This window comes from Nicotiana tomentosiformis, chromosome 3, assembly GCF_000390325.3.
Source record: "Nicotiana tomentosiformis chromosome 3, ASM39032v3, whole genome shotgun sequence".
In the NCBI taxonomy this organism is placed as follows: Eukaryota; Viridiplantae; Streptophyta; class Magnoliopsida; order Solanales; family Solanaceae; genus Nicotiana; species Nicotiana tomentosiformis.
Window position 1 is genome coordinate 97,398,832 of NC_090814.1, and position 21,256 is coordinate 97,420,087.

Below are 21,256 nucleotides of genomic sequence, written 5' to 3' on the forward strand. Positions count from 1 at the left end.
GATCACTAATTGGATACCTCGTCTTGTCAATTGAACTGTCCTGCCATATTCTACAAATAGTCACAACCTCACAGGCAAACAAAAATTATTATGGACCCATTAAATTGATTAAAGCCCAAATATTGCACACAACCCAAATATGAAAATTCCATGCCTTCACAATATATGGTTATCAATTCTGAAATTATTTAATAGTTCCATCAGCACATGAGAAGATAAGAAATGGAATCCGAAAAACAGTTAGCAAGAACAGAATGAAATGCTACAAATAAATATGTTTTCTTTTTAAATACAAAATGTGCATGAATACATACTAATATTGTCCGAGTTAAAGGCAATAGGACACCAGCATCCATTGCCGAAAAAGTGGATCCGCTCCTGATCTAAGAAGAGAAACAACTTATACATTCTCTAATTAATTACGTAGAAACAAAGAAGAAGAAGATACACAGTGAAGAATAGCACTAGATACAATTAAATCACTGCTTAGTCTGCCATATAGACCTGGCTCGAACTACCTCCGCTCGATCCTCTTCCATGCGAATCAGATGTGTGCATTCCTTATCTGCACTAACTCCATCATTTTCACTAGCTGCTGCTGCTGTTGCTATTTCTCTCATACTTGTCATAGATTGCAGCACATTTGACAAGCGACATTCCCGTCGATACTCTAATGTTAAGCTCATTAGGTTGTACTCTTCTAATACATTTATGGGCACACTCTGCAGACAAAGATTGTTGTCATTCCGTTCAAACATGAATGAGTGGTAACTTTAAACGTTATAGGATAGAAGTTTAATTTCTCTACACTAAAGAATTTTACACTCTCAGTTTACTTATCTTGTACATGAAATGAAAAATAAACTAAGTAACCTGCTACAACATGAAATATACTTCTAGTCTAGTGCAAAAGAAATGGACAGTGTATATAAGGTATATCCTATAGGATACTTGGATATACGTTTAAAACCGTGACACCCTAGTGAAAGGATTTTACCTCCAAAATCCATCCAATATATTTGACATTGTTCACATGTTGGTTTGCATCCATGTCGCTCCATCGCGGCTAAAATCAAAATCAGACATGACTGGTTAAGGTTATGAACTCTAGCCCTCTGTTCCAATTTATGTGAACCTGTTTGATTGAGCACGGAGTTTAAGAAAAAATGAAGATTTTTGGAATTTGTGGTCCTAAACAAGTCAAAAAGGGCCCAGAGTATTTGTGTGGTTATAAAAGCTTCTCATTAAGGGTAGAATTGTAAGTTTAAGTAAAATTATTTCCAAATTTAGAAAGGGTTCATTCTTTTTGGAACGGACCAAAAAGTAAATAGGTTCACATAAACTGGAACGGAGGGAGTATATCAAACATCTTTTTCTTTGGGGAATATGATTTTAGTTTCTTACAGCTAAGCCAGAACTGATAATTTCCGCGGTTTCATCAGTGAGTTTCTCAATCTTTTCAGAATCAGTTTGTTCAGTAGGAATTGCGCATCTGTTGATGTAGAAAGGTTGAACTTCTGCTTTCACCTGCTCAGGTATTTTTGATAACTTTCTTGTTTCTCTGTTCATAATCACCCATGTGCTGCAAAATACCACATATATAGTGTATCTTTTTTAATACTCATCATATTAAAAAGAAAAAAAAAAGATAGCCCGATGCATGAAGCATTAAGCATTCACGCAGCGGCCAGAAACGGCTGCAGCCTACCGTGATACAAGTATCTTTGGCTGATTTTACGGCTCGAACCCGTAACTTATAGTTTGACAAGTTTTTATATACCTTGTTGCTTTTGTGATGATGTTGCGAGTGTTGGAGTCACGAATGATCCAGTCCCTCCTCATTCCATTTTTACCTGCTGCATCTACCCATGTATCTATTTCTACCACATCTCCCCTGTAATTTTTTGAAAAGCCTCAGTTAGTGACTGCAGTTTTGATTTAAAATTGTAATATCTTTTGCTTTTACCATGAAAAGTTTGCCATCAAGTATTAGAGTAAATTTCACCGGTGATCATTCAACTTTGAGTTTGTCACATAAAAGTCAGTTTTCTATTTTTTGTCACATAAAAATCATTTAACTTTGAGTTTGTAACACAAAAGTTACTTTTCTATTTGTGTCACATAAAAGTCATTCAAAGTTGAATGACCATGTTTTTCATTTATGTTTGCAAATTGTTCATTACTTCATTAGATACAAGAAACTTGAAGCAGAAGGTGAAAAATTGCTACCTTTATCTTACAATGAAAATATGAAGAATGGAAAGAGTGAAAAAGAGCAATACCAGGAGCTATATTGTTCAACTTGGATCTGTATGCGAGTGACCACCCAAATGAGTTTCCTAAGACTCATTTCTCGGGTAGCCCCAAATCCATTACCCCCAACCCCTGAGCTTGCCACATGATTTAGAGCTGTCTCCTGCAATATATTGTGACATTTATAACATGAATTCTTCCATGAGTACTTAACCAAAACAAATTTAAAAGAAGCACCATAAGGCCAAAGGTGTGTTTAAGTTTAATAAAACGAGAGAAAACCATAACATATTTAGGGCCAGTGGCGAATCCAAAAATTTATACGAGAGGATTCAAAAATACACTATAATGTCACACCTAGGATTTGACCCGTGATCAAAAGCAATCTTTGAACTCCTTTTTCATTAAACTAGAACTTTTTCGATGAAGGGGATTCAATGAATATCCTTATTCCTATCTAGCTCCGCTCTCGATTGGGATTCAAATTCCACTATAGAAAAACTAATAAGAGGTTTCTCCCCATCCGCCTAAACCTGTGTGAAGTGACTTGCCTTATTTTGTTCTAGTAGGAGGTAACATGCGCCTAATGAAACAATAGCCAAAGGTCGCGCAAGCTTCCCTCAATGCCACGATGAAAAAGAATTCAATAAATAAATAAATTTAAAAAGAAAATGGGACCAACCTGGAGGAGATTCATGATAGTTTCCATGGTAGCAGTCTTATCAGGTCCAATTTCATAAGACCTAATCACAAAGGATTGTCTATACACAAACCTATCATCCACAAAATTCCCTAGAAGATAGAGTGAATTATTTGATGATCCTTCTGTTTTCTCAATTACTACATTATTATTATCATTGCCCCTTTGCCCTAAATATGGATACTCCTCAACATGCACACCATTTATTTTCTTCCCATTAATTGTGTGTTGATTCCTAGAACTGCTCTTGCTCGCGTTTATCACCTTCAAAATCGTTCTCCCATTGCCTTTCTTAGGATTCAAAGATCCAAATTTCAAATTCTGAATACAAGCCAACCCTTCATTCTCCTGCTCAGTTTTTGACAAATTATTCGGATAATGCAAGCTTACATCTTTGATCATCATTGCCATTTTACGTTGTTCTTCGTTGTAACTTTAGTCCTACAATATCATTTGTCTTCAAATGGAAACAATAAATAAAACACATAAATTAATCTTGGGTAGGTGACCTAGGTATAACAACTTTGCAGGAAAGTAATATACATGAATGCGAGAGTGAGAGGAATTGAATAAAAGGAAAAGGAAACGATGAGTTGTTTAATTAATTAAGGCTTGTTAATTATTATATGGAATTAAAGAGAGAGATATGTAGAGGAAAAGAAGGAAGGGGAAGGGATTTTGCAGCTCAACCACCTGTTTTGAGTAGACAAGAAAAATTGGAGAGTTTACTTCTCCATCACAAGCTTACACGCAAAATTAGTCGGTCTTCCTTTTGTGGTTTGCTTAAATTGTGCTAACCCTTTGGATTTTCAAGTACAAGGATAATGGTTACAGAAGGAATTGTAGATATATTCAAATAGCTTTATTTGACAGAAATAAAAAATGCTCACATTTGATGTACTTTGACATGTATTTTTCCTCTTTTATATGTTATTCATAGTTAGTGATACTTAATTACCTTCAGTTGGATTTAAATGAAACTGTTTAGAGTTTAGGATTTAAACAAATTTATCTTTAAAAGTTTGGGAGGTTAATAAATTTGATCGAGAGTTGACTTTGTAGATATTGGGTTCGAATTTTGGTTCCGAAAATTAGAATAGGTCTATTATATCATTTGGAACTTACATGCAAAATTTGAGATCATTCAAAGTTGATTAATATGATTCGTATAAGTTTTGAAAGTCGAAAGTTCATTAGTTCAATAGGGTTAAATTGAGAGAGTTTGTCCTTGAACTTTATGAGAATTCTAAATTTGCCTCCTATGCTAATGCCGTTAACCTAGAACTTTGTTAACGTAGGATAAAGCTGTTCTATTTCGGCATAGTTCAAGGGCAAAATAATAAGTCATTCTTTTAATAATAAATTAAAGAGAAATAAAATCACATAAATGCCACGTAAACTGATTTTTCTCCTTTTAAAATGAATGAAATACTATCTGTTAAAATGAATGGAGTACTATCTGGATGAGACCAAGCAGGGAAAGTTAGAAATCCATTTGGCTTTTTAAAAAAAAACACACTCCATTTCCAAAGTTACGAAAATAATTAATTTTCTTAACCCTATTAGTACTGTACTTAAGTTTGAAGTTTGTTCAATCAGCAATTTTAGTCCATCCTAACAGCACCAACAAAATTCTTTAAAATCTAGTAAAAATAGAGTACTTCTATAATTTAAGGGACTACTTATGTAAAAGAGAAAAGAACAAAAAAAAAGAAAAAGAAAACCAGTCCCCAAGTCCAAATACATATCGTCTAAACGGAAATCCGCCCAAATCTTTGCCCGTTCGCAGTGCAGCTATTTTGAAGCAGCAACGTTCTTATCCTCGATTCACTGAAAGGAAGCAAATTCCCAAGTAAATTTTCGGTTCCCCATTCCATTTAGACTCTAATTTAAATATTTTAGTTGTCTAAATCCTGGTTAGTTTTCAACTTCTTATGTTCAAGAATTTGGCTTTACAGACTGTCGAAATGGATCCGGAGGCTGCACGTACAGCACGTGATTCTCTAGAGCTGGTATTTCATATGTCAAATATTCTGGACACAGGCCTCGATCGTCACACTCTCTCTGTTCTGATTTCCCTCTGCGATTTGGGTTTTAACCCTGAGGCATTGGCTGCTGTTATTAAGGAGCTTCGCCAAGAAACCCCCTCTTCTTCTTCTCAACAATGGACGTTGGCTCCATCATTGCCTTAGTCAGGTTAATATTTAAAATACCACTCAAATTACTGTTAGTGGAATTATCAAATTCATGGGCATTTTTGGGGTATTAAACAATGTATGATTTACAGGCTTATTTGGATATGCTCTTCTGTTTTTACTGACTGTATGTTCTTGTAATGTACATTAGCTGATAATTATTGACTTTGTTTCTAGTGTAAAGGATTTGTGGTTCAATCCAAAAATTTGGGTAAAATATAATATGCTAACTGGCTCAATTAAAAAGCTGATGCCAAGTTCTTAAGTTGCAGTGAGGTGTGTTATTTCCCATGTAAACCAAGAATGACAAGCTGAGACACTAAATTATTTGGCTATTGAGCAATTGTTACTGTTTAAACATTGTAGACGGGCTATTATCTAGATTGGAATTGCTTTGCTAGATTTTTAGAATGAGAGTTGTTTAAACATGTATTGTCCACATGCTATGTTGTCTGAGTTGGAATTGCTTTGCTAGATTTTTTCGTGTATTATCTACATGTATCGTCTACTGCTATGTTGTGCTGCCTTATAATCTACCACATGGTTTATTCATTTTCTATAGTGAAGAGACATGTCCCTTATTATTTGATGGGTTAGGAATCTATTTGATGAACATTATAAAACTCGATAAGGACTACAGGTTCTTTGTTCCATATTCAGTCTCATATTCAACTTCTGCAATTGGGATGTACTCTCGAAAATGTTGGCCTTCTCATCTTTGGTTGTGCGTTTATTTGTGCTTTTACCCTTGGAATGCTAAACATCTTGTTCTCGAACATGGATGTTTATCTCCTCCTCAACATGGTTGCGATAAGTTTAGTTTACGATTTAAAATAAATGGTACAACCGTTTGTCAGGGAAGAGCTATATTGAAGTAATGAACTGTGAACTGAAGTAACTCCTTGAAGTCGCATTGAGTCATAGTTCAAGTATTGTCTCATTTTGAAGATCACAGTAAAGTACTTTAAACTTCTCATATCTGGATCAGTTCCACTTCATCTTGCACTCTCTTGATTACCATGTAGACTTTGAACTAGCAAGAGACTGATGCATGATCTTGTGTATGCAAAGGCATTCTTGCAGAGTCTGATAGCACATATACAAAATGTAGTATCAAATTGGTGTCACTGAAAACATATGAATGATTTTGAGGTATGAGCTTGTTTGTCTTCTCAATGGACGTCACCCAGCTTTATATGATTCGTTCTGACCAAAAGTACTTCCTCCTTCTGTGGGTTCCTATAAACAGCTAGCTCATGTAATCACGCAAAAAAAAGCAAATTGACATAAAATAAGAATCATTAGACATGATCTATCTGCTAAAGATATCGTCTCCTAAGCGTGTATCCTTTCCTTCTATTGTAACATTAGTTGCTCATCAGACGTGGCTATCTATCTAAAAGCTACGTAACTGAAATGAACTGATAGTATGCATTATAATATGTGAGCTTGCGTTATTTGTAACTACATCTCTGGGCGTGCAAGAGAATTTCACAGAAGTGCCTTTGGTCTCTCTCTCTCTCTCTCTCTCTCTCTCTCTTTCACACACACACACACACACACGATTCCAATCTAGATAATAGCCCGTCTACAATGGTTAAACAGTAAGAATTGCTCAATGGCCAAATAATTTAGTGTATCAGTTTTGTCATTCTTGGTTTACATGGGAAATAACACACCTCACTGCAACATAAGAACTTGGCATCAGTTTTTGGAAGATTATAAAATACCCAATTCCCCATAACAAGTTTTGGTCATAGAAATACGATGTGTTGCTCTGGAGCTTGGAGAAATGGTGAGGCAGGAGCTGGTATATATCATCATCCCTGATCATTATTGAGAGATTTGTTGCTTCATTATTGCTTTTCTGTGGTTCTTGTAAAAGAATGATTTTGTTGATCTAGGTCAATGGTCAGTATAGGATGACTAAGTAATGTCCTCCACAGTTTTGCGTTTTGCCAACAATGAAAAGCTAAAGAACTAGGGGGAAACACTAAAGGAATAGGAAAGAAATGGAAAACCTTTTGCATCTTAAAGTAGTAGAAACTGCAGAGCTTGCTGCGGAGAGTTGAGGTAAACAAATTTCTTGTACTTTTTCATCCCAATGGACTCTTAATTGGTTTTGTGAACACGAGCCCTGGGTTCAAATCACGATAGACAGAATCGTGCATAGCATAACGTATACGCAACTATGCTGAGACAAAATTTGGTTCGTTAGTGCATGAAACTAGTATATTCCTCTACTTTGAGAATGAATATCATTTTTGCTTTGAATTGATTAGCCGATTGTGGAATCGATGGTTGCAGTTGTTGACCTTTGCTCGATCATTCTCCTAGTCTTGGATGGAATTTTTTTTAAGGCGGGGTTTTGGGGTGGGGGGGTACAAGAATTAAAACAACAAACCCAGTTTAATCTCATATGTGAGGTCTGAGGAGGGTAGTGTGTACGTAGACCTTACCCCTACTTAGTGAAGGTAGAGAGATTGTTTACGATAGACCACCTAATTCATGATAAGCCCACCAACTTTCTGGCAAAATGCCTACGGTTAAAAACCACCGACATGTCAAGATCCAAATTCGACTTGGTTCCTAGTCCTGGTTAGAGACCACTGTGTTCGTGCCGGCGGTCCAACAAAGAGGCGAAGTAGTGGTATCTTTCTTTAAAGGTGAGAAGAAAAAGAAAAAAATGAAAAAGAAGAAAAAAAGTAGTACAAATAGTAACAATAGTAAGATACGATAACTAAAGCAAACGAAACAACATGATGTGATAGAGATCTAAGAATATGAAAATACAAAAGAGCTACTAATACTACTGGTAAAGAAAGGGGGAAACTGTCATCTATCTACTAACCTTCTACCATAATTCTCGATCTCCACGTATTCATAGTTGTTAAATATAAATTTATTGTTTTAATGAAAGATACAATAGATTTCAAACTGTACTCAAGATTCCTTACTTTTTCCAAGAACAATACACAATATTCAAGTTCAATTTTCATTAACTATTTTTAGTTAGTCAGATTTGCTTTAGTGAATTATAGAGTGACAACATGGTTAGTCAAACTGCTATTTACTATGGCCTTTCTTTTTCAATTAGGGAACAATTATTTCTTTACTCAATACTATAGCGACAAGCTTTTGCGTATACGTGCCTACCTCGTGGTAAACATGTCCTTTTAATCTTTAAGGTAAGATTTGGCTAAACCAAACTTAAATCATCGTTTAAGTTTAACATGGTTGGTTTGGTAGTTTCTATAGAAACCAAGTGGGGGTGTCAATTTGGGTGGAGGTTTGGCTAAATAAGGGTAGGTTAAAATAGATTTTGTCAATAAATGTGTCACAAGTCAAGTCATCTAAATTTTGTTAGGTTCAAATGCCGAGTTTAATTTGAGCTAACCTGCTAAACAACGAGTCATCGTCTAACTTAACTGAATATTATTTTTTATTTGGTTGTTTACTTTTATTTTTTTAATAAATAATCAAATCGTATTTACTTGAACAATTTGATAGGGTCAATTTAACTCAAACTGAAGATGGATTAATTTGAATTATACTGAAATTGACATATCATATGTTGAACGAGTTGCACTGAAATTGACATATCACATGTTGAGCGAATTACAATTAGACAAAATTTGACGCAGCCTGAGGAAAACTAACGTTGGTGCGAGACTGGAAAATCAACAGCATCTTTCCACCGCGTGGGCATATTCTCACACATTTACTTATTTTTACAGTTATATATACTTTTATTTTTTTAAAAAACTTTCTATTTCTATTGCATGCCTCGTTTTTTCCTTTCTTCACTCTATTGCATGCATCATTGCAAAGTGACAAAGTAAAGGACGGCCAAATACAATTTAAAACATATAGAGAAAATAAAAGTGGGGATTCCCAAATCTTCTCTTTCCTAGTGCAGCTCCACGTGAATTCTCATCCTTTTGATAATCTCAAGGTACACTTTGAACAAAGCCATTTATTGAATATTGCATGTTGTTCATCTTCTTATTCCTATTTATAGTTTAAAAACAACAAGCTATCTATTTTCTACTATTGCTATGTTGTAATATGCTTATTCGCACTTTCGCTTTAAACAAAAGCTAAATTAATTTTATTTCTATTGACATCTTTTCTTTTGCTTATTCGCACTTAATTACACTTTACAACGTAGCTACCTAATTATTATTCCAAATTACAATCATTAAACAAAGGTAGCTATTTTCGATTGCCATGCATGTCGTCTTTTGCTTTTAAAAAAGTTAACTACTCCATTTCTTATTACCATATTGTGCTTCCTCTGCATGTCCATAAATACACTCCCAATACCAATGCCATACACCACACTCACTAAACTTCAATCTCTAAAATCCTCTCCTTAAATAAAATCTTTCTCTTGTTTCACCATTTCTATATATCTTCCTCTTTGTGCAGCCATGTCTGAATCAGTAACTGGAAAGAGGTTTCGAATTGGTTACGCTCTTGCACCCAGAAGTGTCAGCAGCTTTATTCAAGATTCTCTCCTCATTCACGCCAAAGAACAAGGCGTTGATCTCATTCCTATCGATATCGACAAACCATTGGTCGAACAAGGTCCCTTTGACTCTGTCTTTCACAAACTCTACGACTCAGAATGGAAGAAACAGTTAGAAGAATTTTCCCTCAAAAACCCAACTTCCATAATCGTCGACCCAATCGAATCAATCGAGACACTACACAATCGAGTATCCATGCTCGACGTAGTCAGTCAATTGAAAATGGAGAATCTTGGTATTCCCCTGCAAGCTTTCGTTAATTCAAACGATTCTGAATTATCATTGCATGACGTTGTCACTCGTGAGGGGTTAAAATTTCCCATAATTGCCAAGACGATGCTCGCCAATGCCACAGCTGATGCTCATCAGATGTATTTAGTCTTAAACAAAGACGGATTAAACGGAATTAAACCACCAATTGTATTACAGGAATTCGTGAACCACGGGGGAGTTATATTAAAGGTTTATGTAGCAGGTGATCACGTGAAATGTGTTAAAAGGAAATCGTTGGCTGATATTTCTGAGGAGAAAATGGGAAATTCAGAGAGTTTAATACCGTTTTCTATGATATCTTACTTTGCTGATCAAGAACAGAGTGATGAGAGTCTTGCAAAAATGATGGAAGCGGCGGAGATGCCTCCAATGGGATTCATAAATGAAGTGTCTAATAAGCTGAGGCATGCTATGAATCTGCATCTTTTTAACTATGATATGATAAGGGATAGTAGAGTTGGAAATCGATATCTTATTATTGATATTAATTACTTCCCTGGTTATGCTAAGGTACCTGAATATGAAACTATGTTGACTCCTTGTTTTCTTGATATTGCACAACAGAAGCGAAGAAGAGAGGCTGGTAATTTGGACCAGCTAGAGAATGAGACACATGAGGCAGATTCTAATGCTCAGAATAAGACTCATGAGACAGATTCTAATTAATGGTCACAATCTCTCCTAGCTGTTCTACATATTTGGTCACCAATTTAGAATAAAGTACCGATTGAGATATTGGGCTTTTACTCTTTTTATTTCGTTGTATTGGACTTGCATGTAATGTATGCTAGGCAAATATGTGGATTGAAGAGCCTAATTTCAATAAAATTGTTTGACAATGGGTTGGTGTAGGATTAGTTGGTTTGTATGATACTTTATCACGAAAAATTGGCCTAGTTAATAACCGCTCATCTAGTCGCTTAAACTAAAAATAGTCAGCGAATATATAATATATGTATAATCCAAGTACAATATATGTATAATTAGTTCATAATCTATGTACTAACAAAAATAAACAGTGAATTTGGCGGCTAATTGTGTAAAGATCCCATTTAATGGAATTTCTTGTTTTACAGACCATATGTTAACTAAAATTAAACTCAGAATCACAGACTTAATTAATGCGATTGCATCTTTGTATATTCAAAAGATATAGTCTAGGTTGAGTAATAGGGCCATGATTAGAGGCATAATTAAGAAGAGCTAAATCCCAAAAAACATTATCTTAGTTCAATGGCGATTCTAATTTTTCTTCTTTCAGTCATTTCCTTGTAGTTTTCACTCTTTTCACCAGAAGTGCTGAAAGAAGAAAAAGCACACCCGCATGCACTCTTCAGCAACGAACTAATTCTTTCTTTCTTTTTTTCTATGTTGAGAAGCCAAAAATATGGAAAATTGATGATAGCTCAAAATGACATTCGATGTGAACATTTGCATTCTTAGATGTCTTATAATATCCAATACAATTGTAGGGAATTTATTCATTTCACAAAGCTAAAGAATGTAACCTGCATAAATAATACCTTAAATAATAGATAACCTCTTTGACGCGCTTAAAGTTGTCATAGCAACGAATTAATTAATTCTTTCTTTATATATATATATCCCATGGAAACTCGCAGCCACTACTCTTTGGGCGCGCACTGGGTATGTGCAATAGCTCGTAAACCGCACTAGGCAAGCCCGATGCGATGAGTCCTGACTGAGGAGGCTGCTGGTGAGGGGAATCGATTCTAGGTCTGCCATGTGAGAAACCACTCACCCAACCAACTCAGCCAACCCATGCGGTTTAAGAATATCTTGAAAAGCTAAATGTTTAAGAATATTTAGAAAATTGATAGCTCAAGATGATATTCGATATTGAACATTTGCATTCTTAGATACCTTATAAGTTATAATATTCAAAACTAGTAGCAGCAGGGAATTTGTTCATTACACACAGCTAAAGCATGAAATCTGCATAAACGATATATATGCATGAGGCATAAAAGATGTCAAATACACGACAATGTTTCTGGTCCTATATATATACGTTCCAAACTTAAAGTTGAAATGGACGGCTTAAATTGCAGAACCTGTTTGACGTCTAGGTTAATTACGTTTAAAAAGGTGATAAAAACCGCTTCTAGATTACTAATACAATCAAGAAGCAATATTGCATAGGCCAAAAATCTGCCCTTGGAATATTTAGCATAAAATGGCATTAATGAATCTCATCGGTCGAGCTCGCCTAAGCCATAGCGAGATTAATGGCCGCGGTGTCGATATATGCCGCGATCGAGATATCAATAGAGATTGCAGTCAAAATGTCAACAAGGGGCGAGGTCGAGATCGATTATTAGTGATAAGACTTGTAACGACTAATTTGTCACAATAGAGTATTAAAAAGGGGAATATTCTAGTGAATATTTCCGGTGTTTGTACTATTAGGGTTTTCTAAAAAAATGGGCCTATATAAATAGAAAGAAGAGACAATGATAAGGGCATGTCATATTTTTCTAATAAGAAGACTTTTGAGAAGAAGACTCCTTTTCAGATAAAAACACAAAGGCTACCTTTTTATAAAGATTCTCGTTCATATTATTCTTGACTTTTCCACAAGATCCAAGGATTGTTCATGCAAATCTTGGATCTATCTGTCATTCACCATTGTCAGGCAAAATATTCATCTTGTCCATTCGTTATCACGTGAACCATTCTTTTTATTTACATAAATGCCATTTATTGACATTTATTGCTAGATATATCTCATTTAATGTTCTTGTTGCAAGAGTATTTTATATTTATTGTCATCAATCATATGCGGACTCAATCCCATCTATCGTGCATCCTTACGCTTAATATCTAGAGTCATTATCCTTAACTAGAATTGACCCTTCATTATATAAATTAAATAGTTTAACTGGAGATTATATTTCTTGGTCGAATAATTTGGCGCCGTCTGTGGGGATTTTCTAGCTAAGCTTTTTAGTTTCTTCTAGATCTACAATTGACACTGATTGCTGACGTAAAAAAAACCCTTTTCTCTCCACTTGCATAGATCTAACATGGCAGGTAACAGAGAAGAAAGAGTAAGAATTATGAGTGACCTCCCAACCAACCTCATGTACATCATCTACGAGAGCTCAGAAGCAGTGGACGAGGACACAACGCCCAATGCCTCTCCTAGGCGAGGTGGATCACCCCCACTATAGCATCATGAAATCCCTTGGCAAGACAACCTCCACATCCATGGGAGAGGAGGCACCGCCAGCGATAAAGAAGCTTCTTGAAGCCTGGCTAACTGATACATTGACCAGCATCCTCCATAAGTCCGTTCAGGGCGCGGTCGTAGCAACTGCGAGAACCTATGCTATGCCACCAGAGAACGAGCAACATGATCAACTTCCCCCCTCGCTCGCAACAACAGGTATCACTCACAATGTTGTTTATAATGCAAGTAATGAAGCCCTCACAACCATTCTGAAAAGGATGGAAGGAATGAAAAACGAGAACAAGGCACTTCAGGACCAAATGAGAGAGCACCAAGAAAGGGTCGATAAAATACCGGGCGCTCCTAAGTTATTACCGAAGAGAGATGCCGGTCGGTTCGTCGAGCAGCCGTATAGCGATGGCGCTGCCCCGCACGCCATACCGAAGACTTTTAAAATGCCGCCCTACTTGAAAATATACGATGGCATGACCGAACCCGAAAATCATATGACCCATTACGTCACCGCCGTGAAAGTCAACGACCTCACAAAGGAACAAGTATCCTCCGTTCCGCTAAAGAAGTTCTGCGAAAACCTCACAGGAGGAGGACTCACAACTACCAGCCCGTTCTATCACTAACCTGGTACTCACAACTACCAGCCCGTTCCATCGAAACTTTTGAGAAAATGGCCGATAAATTCGTGACGGCCCACGCCAGAGCCAAAAAGGCTGAGGCGAGAGTAAATGATATCTTTGTTATCAAATAGTCACAAGGAGAAGGACTTAGGGATTTTCTCGCCCGTTTCAACCGAGTGAGAATGACTTTGCCTAATGTATCAGAAGGAATGGCGGTGGCTGCTTTTCAAAATGGACTGGACAGAAATGGTTCAAGAGCGACAAGAAAATTACTGAGTGGGCTTATGAAATACCCTACAAAAACTTGGGACGAAATAAATAATGCATACTGTGCCGAGGTTCGAGCAGACGAAGACGACCTCAATGGGCCAACTCATCGACTGACCTTAGTACAAGCAGAATCCAGAAAAGATCGGAGAAGTGATATCAAAAGAGATCCGGCAACCTTACGGCCAAACCGGGACCGATATCTCCCATATGTCAAAACTACCGCTATACCCTCATCCCGCCATGAAGAAGGCCCACCCCGGTCAAGGACAGGAACTCACCGGAATGAAAGAGGTATGCCCCCTTTATTATCTGCTCATAATTTTTTGCGTGTCACCTACAGAGATTGTCTACGCCCTGGAGAAGCTCGGGTCAAAGGTGAAGTGACTGCAAAAGATGAGGTCAGACCCGAATACCAGAAAATCAGACGCCCTTTGCGAGTTCCATCAAAAGCAAGGACACAAAATCGAAGATTGCATTGCCCTAAAATAGGAGGTCGTAAATATGTTGCGACAGGGGCACCTCAAAGAGCTACTGAGCGATCGGGGAAGAACTAACTTTGCCAGGGGGCGCGAACAACATCAAGGACAGCCAAAGCCGCCCTCACCAGCCCGCACCATCCACATGATCATCAGCGGTGAAGATGACGCTTCCATTAACAGTGTAAAGTTCACCACGACCGACAAGCTCAAACGGTCGATAGCACATGAACGGTATTACAAACTCGAAGAAAGTATCATCTTTGATAAGTCATACCAATGGTTTGGCATTCCCTTACTATAACGCTCTTGTTATTACTTTACGAATTTTAGATACCGATGTAATACGGATTATGGTAGATAGCGAAAACGGCGCGTGTATTATCCATACCCGAGTACTCACACAAATGAAACTCGAGGACAAGATAGTACCACACTGCATCACACTAATGGGTTTTAACAATGCAGTTGAACGAACATCTGGCAAGATCACACTCCCCGTCCTGGTGGGTGGCGTCACTCTGGAGACCACATTCCACACCATGGATCAGGACACGGCATACAACGCCATAATAGGGTGACCGTGGATACATACCATGAGAGCTATACCCTCCAGCTTGTACCAAGTCATCAAATTTCCAACTTCATGGGGGATATTCAGCATACGCGGGGAACAACGTACATTTCAAGAATGCTACCGCATCGCCCTAGACTGCACGACCACTCAGCAAATGAGAGACAAAGAGAAAGAAGCATAGAAATCAACATGGTCGAGGTCGGTAGACGACGACATCAAAGACGTCATCAAAGACCCCGATGTGGCCGAGGCCGCAGGATCGACTATAGAGGACCTCGACCCCGTTCAGCTAGATGTCAACGATCTCACCAAGAAAGCTTACATCGGCTAAAAACTCCAAGAGCGAGGTAAGTTTCACAAATTCTTAATTGCTAACGCGAACATGTTTGCTTTTAGCCATGCAGATATGCCCGGTATTCCAAAATGATCGCCACACATAGATTGAACGTCGATCCACTCTATCCCTCGGTAAGACAGGTTCGATGCAAGTTCAATTCAGTAATCAATGATGCAGTGCACGAAGTAAGTGGAAAAATTATTGGAAAATGGCTCTATCATAGAGTCGAAGTACCCCCAATGGGTTGCCAACGTGGTCATGGTAAAAAAGAAAAATGGCAAGTGGCAGATGTGCGTGGATTTCACCGACCTGAACAAAGCTTGCCCCAAGGATTCGTTTTCACTACCTCATATCGACCAACTCATCGACGCGACAACCGAACATGAGTTGCTGAGTTTCCTGGATGCCTACTCGGGCTACAACCAGATCCTTATGGAGGAAGCGGACTAGGAAAAGACCACCTTCATCACCCACCAGGGGACGTACTGCTACAGGGTCATGCCTTTTGGACTGAAAAATGCGAGGGCAACTTACCAGATACTGGTGACGAAAATGTTCAAAGAACAACTCGGAAAGACGATGGAGGTATACATCGACGACATGCTGGTCAAATCCAAAAAGAAAGAAGATCACATCGATCATTTAAGAGAAGCCTTCGGCATACTCAGGCAATACGACATGAAGTTGAACCTCGAAAAGTGCGCATTCGGCGTGGCCTCAGGAAAATTCTTGGGTTTCTTAGTGTCGCAGCGGGGTATGAGGTCAATCCTTACCAAATCAAGGCCATCAAGGGTATGCCAGAGCACCTGACCACCAAAAACCAAGTCCAGAAGCTAACCGGCAGTATCAGCGCCCTGTTAAGGTTCATCTTGCAATCCTCCGATAGGTGCCATAAATTCTTCGGCATACTTAAAAAGGAAAACGACCTCCTATGGACCCCCTGGATACGTCTAAGCATTGAAGGAGTTGAAGGTATACCTATCCTCACCACCATTGCTCTTAAAATCGGAACCAGGACAACCTCTGATCTTCTATCTTGCCGTATCCTAAGTAGCTGTGAGCGCATTCCTAGTCCAAGAAAGCAAATGTATGCCATATCCCATCTATTACATTAGCAAGACACTAGTCGACGCCGGCATGAGGTACCCCTACCTTGAAAAACTGGCTCTAGCCTTAGTCGTAGCTTCACGGAAGCTTAGACCGTATTTCTAATGCCATCCCATCTTGATCGTCACGACTTTCCCCTTAAGATGCATTTTACACAAACCCAAACTTTTGGGCAGATTGACCTAATGAGCCATCGAACTAAGCGATCACGATATCACATATCAACCACGAACGACGATAAAGTCTCTGGTCCTCGCCTACTTTGTTGCCAACTTCAGTGCGCACATACTGCCCGAAGTCGAAAAGGAAGCCCTCCACACTTCTCAAACACACGACCTCTGGGTCCTATACACCGAAGGCACATCTAACGCGTCGGGGTCCGGGCTGGGACTCATACTCGAAGTCCCAACAGGCGAAGTGAATCAAGGTCCATAAAGTGCTGGACATGACTAACAACGAGGCCGAGTGTGAGGATGTAATTGCAGGACTAAGACTAGCACTCAAATACGGGGCGAAGCGGCTAAGGCTGTGTTGCAATTCTCAGCTCGTGGTCAACCAAGTAACAGGGACTTTCCAAATCAAGGAGCAGAGGTTACAAAAATACCAGACCGATATCTGCAAACTACTACCCGAGTTCGACGAATGTCAGCTCGAGTAGATTCCCCGAGCATAGAATATCAAGGCAGATAGCCTCGCCAAATTGGCGGCAGCCACCAAAAACATCACAACCGAAGATCAAAGTGTGGTCCACCTCCTCAATTCGTCGATAGACCAAATCGAGGTAAGAACCGTAAACCTAACTTGGGACTGGCGCAACCGTATTGCTACATATTTGTAGGACGGTATACTCCCCAATGATAAAAAAAGAGGCCAAGAAACTGTGGATGCAAGTAGCTATGTGTAACATGGCTCAAAATGACATGTACAAAAGGACATATGGCGGCCCTTTAGCGAAATGCTTGGGCCCAAATCATACGCGGTGCGTCGTTGAAGAAGTGCACGAGGGCCACTATGGAGCTCACTCCGGCAATCGAGCGTTGGTCAGGTGCCTCATACGAGCAGGATACTACTAGCCCACCATGAAAAAAGAAGCCGCAGATTTTGTGAAAAAATGCGAGCAATACCAGAAGTATGCCCCAATGATCCACCAAACGGGCGAACAACTACGCTCAATGACTTCCCCTTGGCCGTTCATCAAATGAGGAATGGATATCATGGGCCCCCTCCCGGCCGGACGAGGTAATGTACTATTTCTCTTAGTTTTAACTGATTATTTCTCTAAATGGGTGGAAGCAGGAGCATTCACCCATATACGTGAATAGGAAGTAATCGCCTTCATATGGAAAAATATCATATGCCGCTTCGGTCTCCCCAATGAAATCAGCTGCGACAACGGACCTCAATTTGCAGGAAAGAAGGTCGCCGAATTTTTTGAAAAATGGCGCATCAAAAGAATACTGTCAATGCCTTACCACCCTGCAGGTAACGGGCAAGCGGAATCCTCCAACAAGTCAATACTGAACATCATGAAAAAGAACTCGAAGACGCCAAGGGACTGTGGCCAGAGGTATTACCAGAAGTACTCTGGGCCTACCGAACAACGCCAAAGGCGAGCACCGGGGAAATGCCATACTCGTTAGTCTATGGGACTGATGCAGTAATACCAGTCGAGGTCGGGGAGCCTACTCTAAGGTACTTCCGCGAGAGCTGATCCCAGAACGATGACAGTAGGAGGCAAGAACTCGACGAAGTCGAGGAACGAAGAGATATGGCTTACGTAAGAATGGTCGCCCAAAAACAACAAGTAGAACGCTACTATAGCAAGAGGGCAAAGATCAGGCCACTTAAAGTCGGGGACTACGTGCTTAAAGCCAAAACACAAAAAAGCAAAGACCCGCGAGAAGGAAGACTCGGAACAAACTGGGACGCCCCCCTACAAAATCACGGCAGCAGCAAGCAAAGGGTTATTCACACTAGAAATAATGGAAGGAAAACGACTACCAAACAACTGGAACATTACGCACCTTAAGTACTTCAACTTTTAAAAGGAAGAGGTCCACAAAGTCACACTCTTTTTCCCTCGCTCGAGTTTTGTCCCAATTGGGTTTTCTCGAGGAGGTTTTTAACGAGGCGATGACGGGGATACTTTAGAATTGAAGTGCACAGATGGAAAGCACATGACGATCAGTTCATTGCTCAATCTCTCACTATCTTTCCAACTCGACCAATGAAGGGACTAGATAGATCGGGACTGGGACTGAACTACCAGCCATCACCCAAAAAATATGTAAATCTCTCCAAAAGTATGAATAAAGCACGAGTACATGAAAGTTTATCTCTACTCTCCAAGAAAAGGTTACATTTGACCTCGTTCGAATTAACACCTATTCGGCCCACAACTTCAATTAATTAAAGGCTACATTCGACCTCATTCGAATTAACACCTATTCGGTCCACAACCTCAATTAATTAAAGGTTACATTCGACCTCGTTCGAATTAACACCTATTCGGCTCACAACCTCAATTAATTAAAGGTTACATTCGACCTCATTTGAATTAACACCTATTCGGCCCACGACCTCAATTAATCAAAGGTTACATTCGACCTCGTTCAAATTAACACCTATTCGCCCCACGACCTCAATTAATTAAAGTACATTTGACCTCTTTTCGAATTACTACCTACTCGGCCCACGACCTTAACCAAATGAAGGCTACCTTAACTACCATTCAACCCACTCAAGTCTGTTACGACAAAGGCAATCAAGCAATTAAATCAAAAAAGTGCACAAATCCAAACAAAGAAAAGAAGTCAGGTACGAACAACAAAACCAACACTTCATTAAGAATATTTTTTACAAAGGCTGCATGCCTACAAAAAGTTCACATGCCTGCGACTAAGACAAAAAAGAACTAATCACCACCCGGCTCAGCAGCGTTACCCGCTTAATCATTAAGACCGTCTTCACCCACCTCATCGCCATCGCCAACAGGATATTCATCCTCGTACCAGGCATCCTGGTCAATACGGTCCACGCCCACACCCTCCTCATCATCGCCAACTTCCGGTGTAGCGGGGTTATAGCCACAAGCAAACCGAGCTTTACGTGCCTTAGCACGTGCATTCTCAAAGTCGACTTCTGAAATAACCCCCGCCCCCATCAGATCCTTGAATATATCCAGCTGGGCCTCAGCATGAATCCATTCCTCGTACAGATCCCGAGGAACATCAGAAAAAGCAGAAGTTTAGGATGAGGACGACTGAGCCAATAACTGTGCCTTTTCGACCTCGAGGGAAACAACTCGATCACTAAGGCCCGCAACCTCTTTTTCTATCTCCCCTATCCACTCATCAAGCCGCTCCTATCTGAGCCTAGTTGTCTCCAAAGCGCAATCCCGCTTAGAACGGAGAATGCTGATCGTGTCCTCTAAAGCTTCTGCTTTTCTCGCAGCTGATAACTGGGTCGACTTCACCCTCTCCAAACTCTCCACATTCTCAGCGATCTCTCCACTCAAATCGACCACTCGGAGTTGATACTTCTCTAGCTCGGCACACAATGAGACCACTTGGGCTTGAAGGTCTGCGCATTGGGCTTCGACTCCCCTGATCACCTCGAGCTCCTCTTCTTTGTCCTTCAACACCCCCTCGAGCTCACTAAATTTTCCGATGTCCTTCACCAATTCGTCATCCTTCACCTTTAGCTCGTTTCGGAGAGCCCGAAAGTTGCTACTCCCACCAAGCCACTTGCTAGGTGCGCGGTGTTTATCACGATACTCGCGATAGTTCCGCTCTATCTTTTGGAAAATGGCCTTACGCCTCTCCTCTCGGTAGGAACTTTCGACCTCTAGGATCACGGTCTGAAAGAAAGCTAGAGAGAGTAAGAACAAAATCGGATTCGACATGAAAAATGAACATAAAAATGAAATACCAAACTTACCCTAAGAGCAAGGCTGGCTATGCTTTTCGACAAAGTGGAGTCCTTCAGTTTCTCGAGGGTCTTACCCTCCACATCGGAGCAGAGGGGACCAAGAGAAGGGACCACGTCCTCCGTATTAACTAGTAGATCCCATTCCAGAGGGATCGCAATAGTCCGCGTGGTCCCCTCCAATCTCACCTCGAGCCGGGTGAGTCCTTCTCCCATCATCCTAACCTCCTCGGAGTCCATATCGGAGCCCATCTCGTAACCCTCTTCGGCTACTCTTTTTCCCTTCGTGTCAACCCGAGAGGAAGGATCCTCGGTTGATAGCGAGGTCGATGGCTCACCCCTTTGTAGGGCATCAGGGACTCTTGCCGATGGCCCTTCAAAATTCATTTCGACCTCAGGGAGCAACGTACATCCCTCGGCCCCCGACGACTGTCGAATTATGGGCAGTAGCTCGGCATTATCTCCGAGGTCTGTGGTCGCCTTTTCTCTGACGACGAAATCCTCCATTGTCGAACTCCCCACACGGACAACTCCCTCGTCGATATCTACTAATCATCTCTTGCAGGGAATCAAATTATCATCATTCGGTGATGATCCTTCCTCGTCGTCCTCGTCAATTAGATGATGCAGAGGGGACGTCGAAAGTGCCGTTGCGGAAGTAGTCGACGACCGAGCAAGCCTCACCGCAGCAGAAAGAATAGAAATGGTTTTCCTCTTGCGGAATGCCAAAATAGGAGCCTTCTTCCTCCTCGAAGACCCTCGGGCTGCAAAAGAGATTAGA

The 21,256-nt window shown here is 39.9% G+C and overlaps 3 protein-coding genes across 8 annotated transcripts; 2 read left to right on the top strand and 1 right to left on the bottom strand.

Annotated features, from left to right (window-relative positions):
- Nucleotides 1-260: 260 nt before the first annotated feature.
- LOC104106300 (palmitoyl-acyl carrier protein thioesterase, chloroplastic-like) lies at nucleotides 261-3,612 on the bottom strand. Its single transcript, XM_009614817.4, has 6 exons — nucleotides 2,936-3,612; nucleotides 2,283-2,416; nucleotides 1,781-1,894; nucleotides 1,405-1,582; nucleotides 998-1,066; nucleotides 261-722 (listed from the first exon to the last, which is right to left on the bottom strand). The coding sequence occupies exons 1-6, from the start codon at nucleotides 3,362-3,364 to the stop codon at nucleotides 480-482; spliced, it is 1,167 nt and encodes a 388-aa protein (XP_009613112.1). The 5' UTR covers nucleotides 3,365-3,612; the 3' UTR covers nucleotides 261-479.
- A 1,032-nt stretch (nucleotides 3,613-4,644) lies between these two features.
- On the top strand, nucleotides 4,645-10,792 carry LOC104106298 (mitotic-spindle organizing protein 1A-like). Of its 6 annotated transcripts, XR_001971250.3 has the most exons (4): nucleotides 4,645-4,805; nucleotides 4,912-5,149; nucleotides 5,241-5,290; nucleotides 6,006-6,306. XR_001971250.3 is itself a non-coding variant. In XM_009614814.4 (3 exons), the coding sequence occupies exon 2, from the start codon at nucleotides 4,921-4,923 to the stop codon at nucleotides 5,143-5,145; it is 225 nt and encodes a 74-aa protein (XP_009613109.1). In that variant the 5' UTR covers nucleotides 4,645-4,805; nucleotides 4,912-4,920; the 3' UTR covers nucleotides 5,146-5,149; nucleotides 10,518-10,792. The 6 variants fall into 6 exon arrangements, 4 of the variants coding, with proteins under 4 accessions (XP_009613109.1, XP_018629729.1, XP_009613111.1 ...); XR_011414869.1 differs by having other exon boundaries at nucleotides 4,912-5,290; XM_009614814.4 differs by lacking the exons at nucleotides 5,241-5,290; nucleotides 6,006-6,306 and adding an exon at nucleotides 10,518-10,792.
- LOC104106303 (inositol-tetrakisphosphate 1-kinase 2-like) lies at nucleotides 9,582-10,619 on the top strand. Its single transcript, XM_009614820.1, has one exon. The coding sequence runs from the start codon at nucleotides 9,582-9,584 to the stop codon at nucleotides 10,617-10,619; it is 1,038 nt and encodes a 345-aa protein (XP_009613115.1).
- Nucleotides 10,793-21,256: the final 10,464 nt, after the last annotated feature.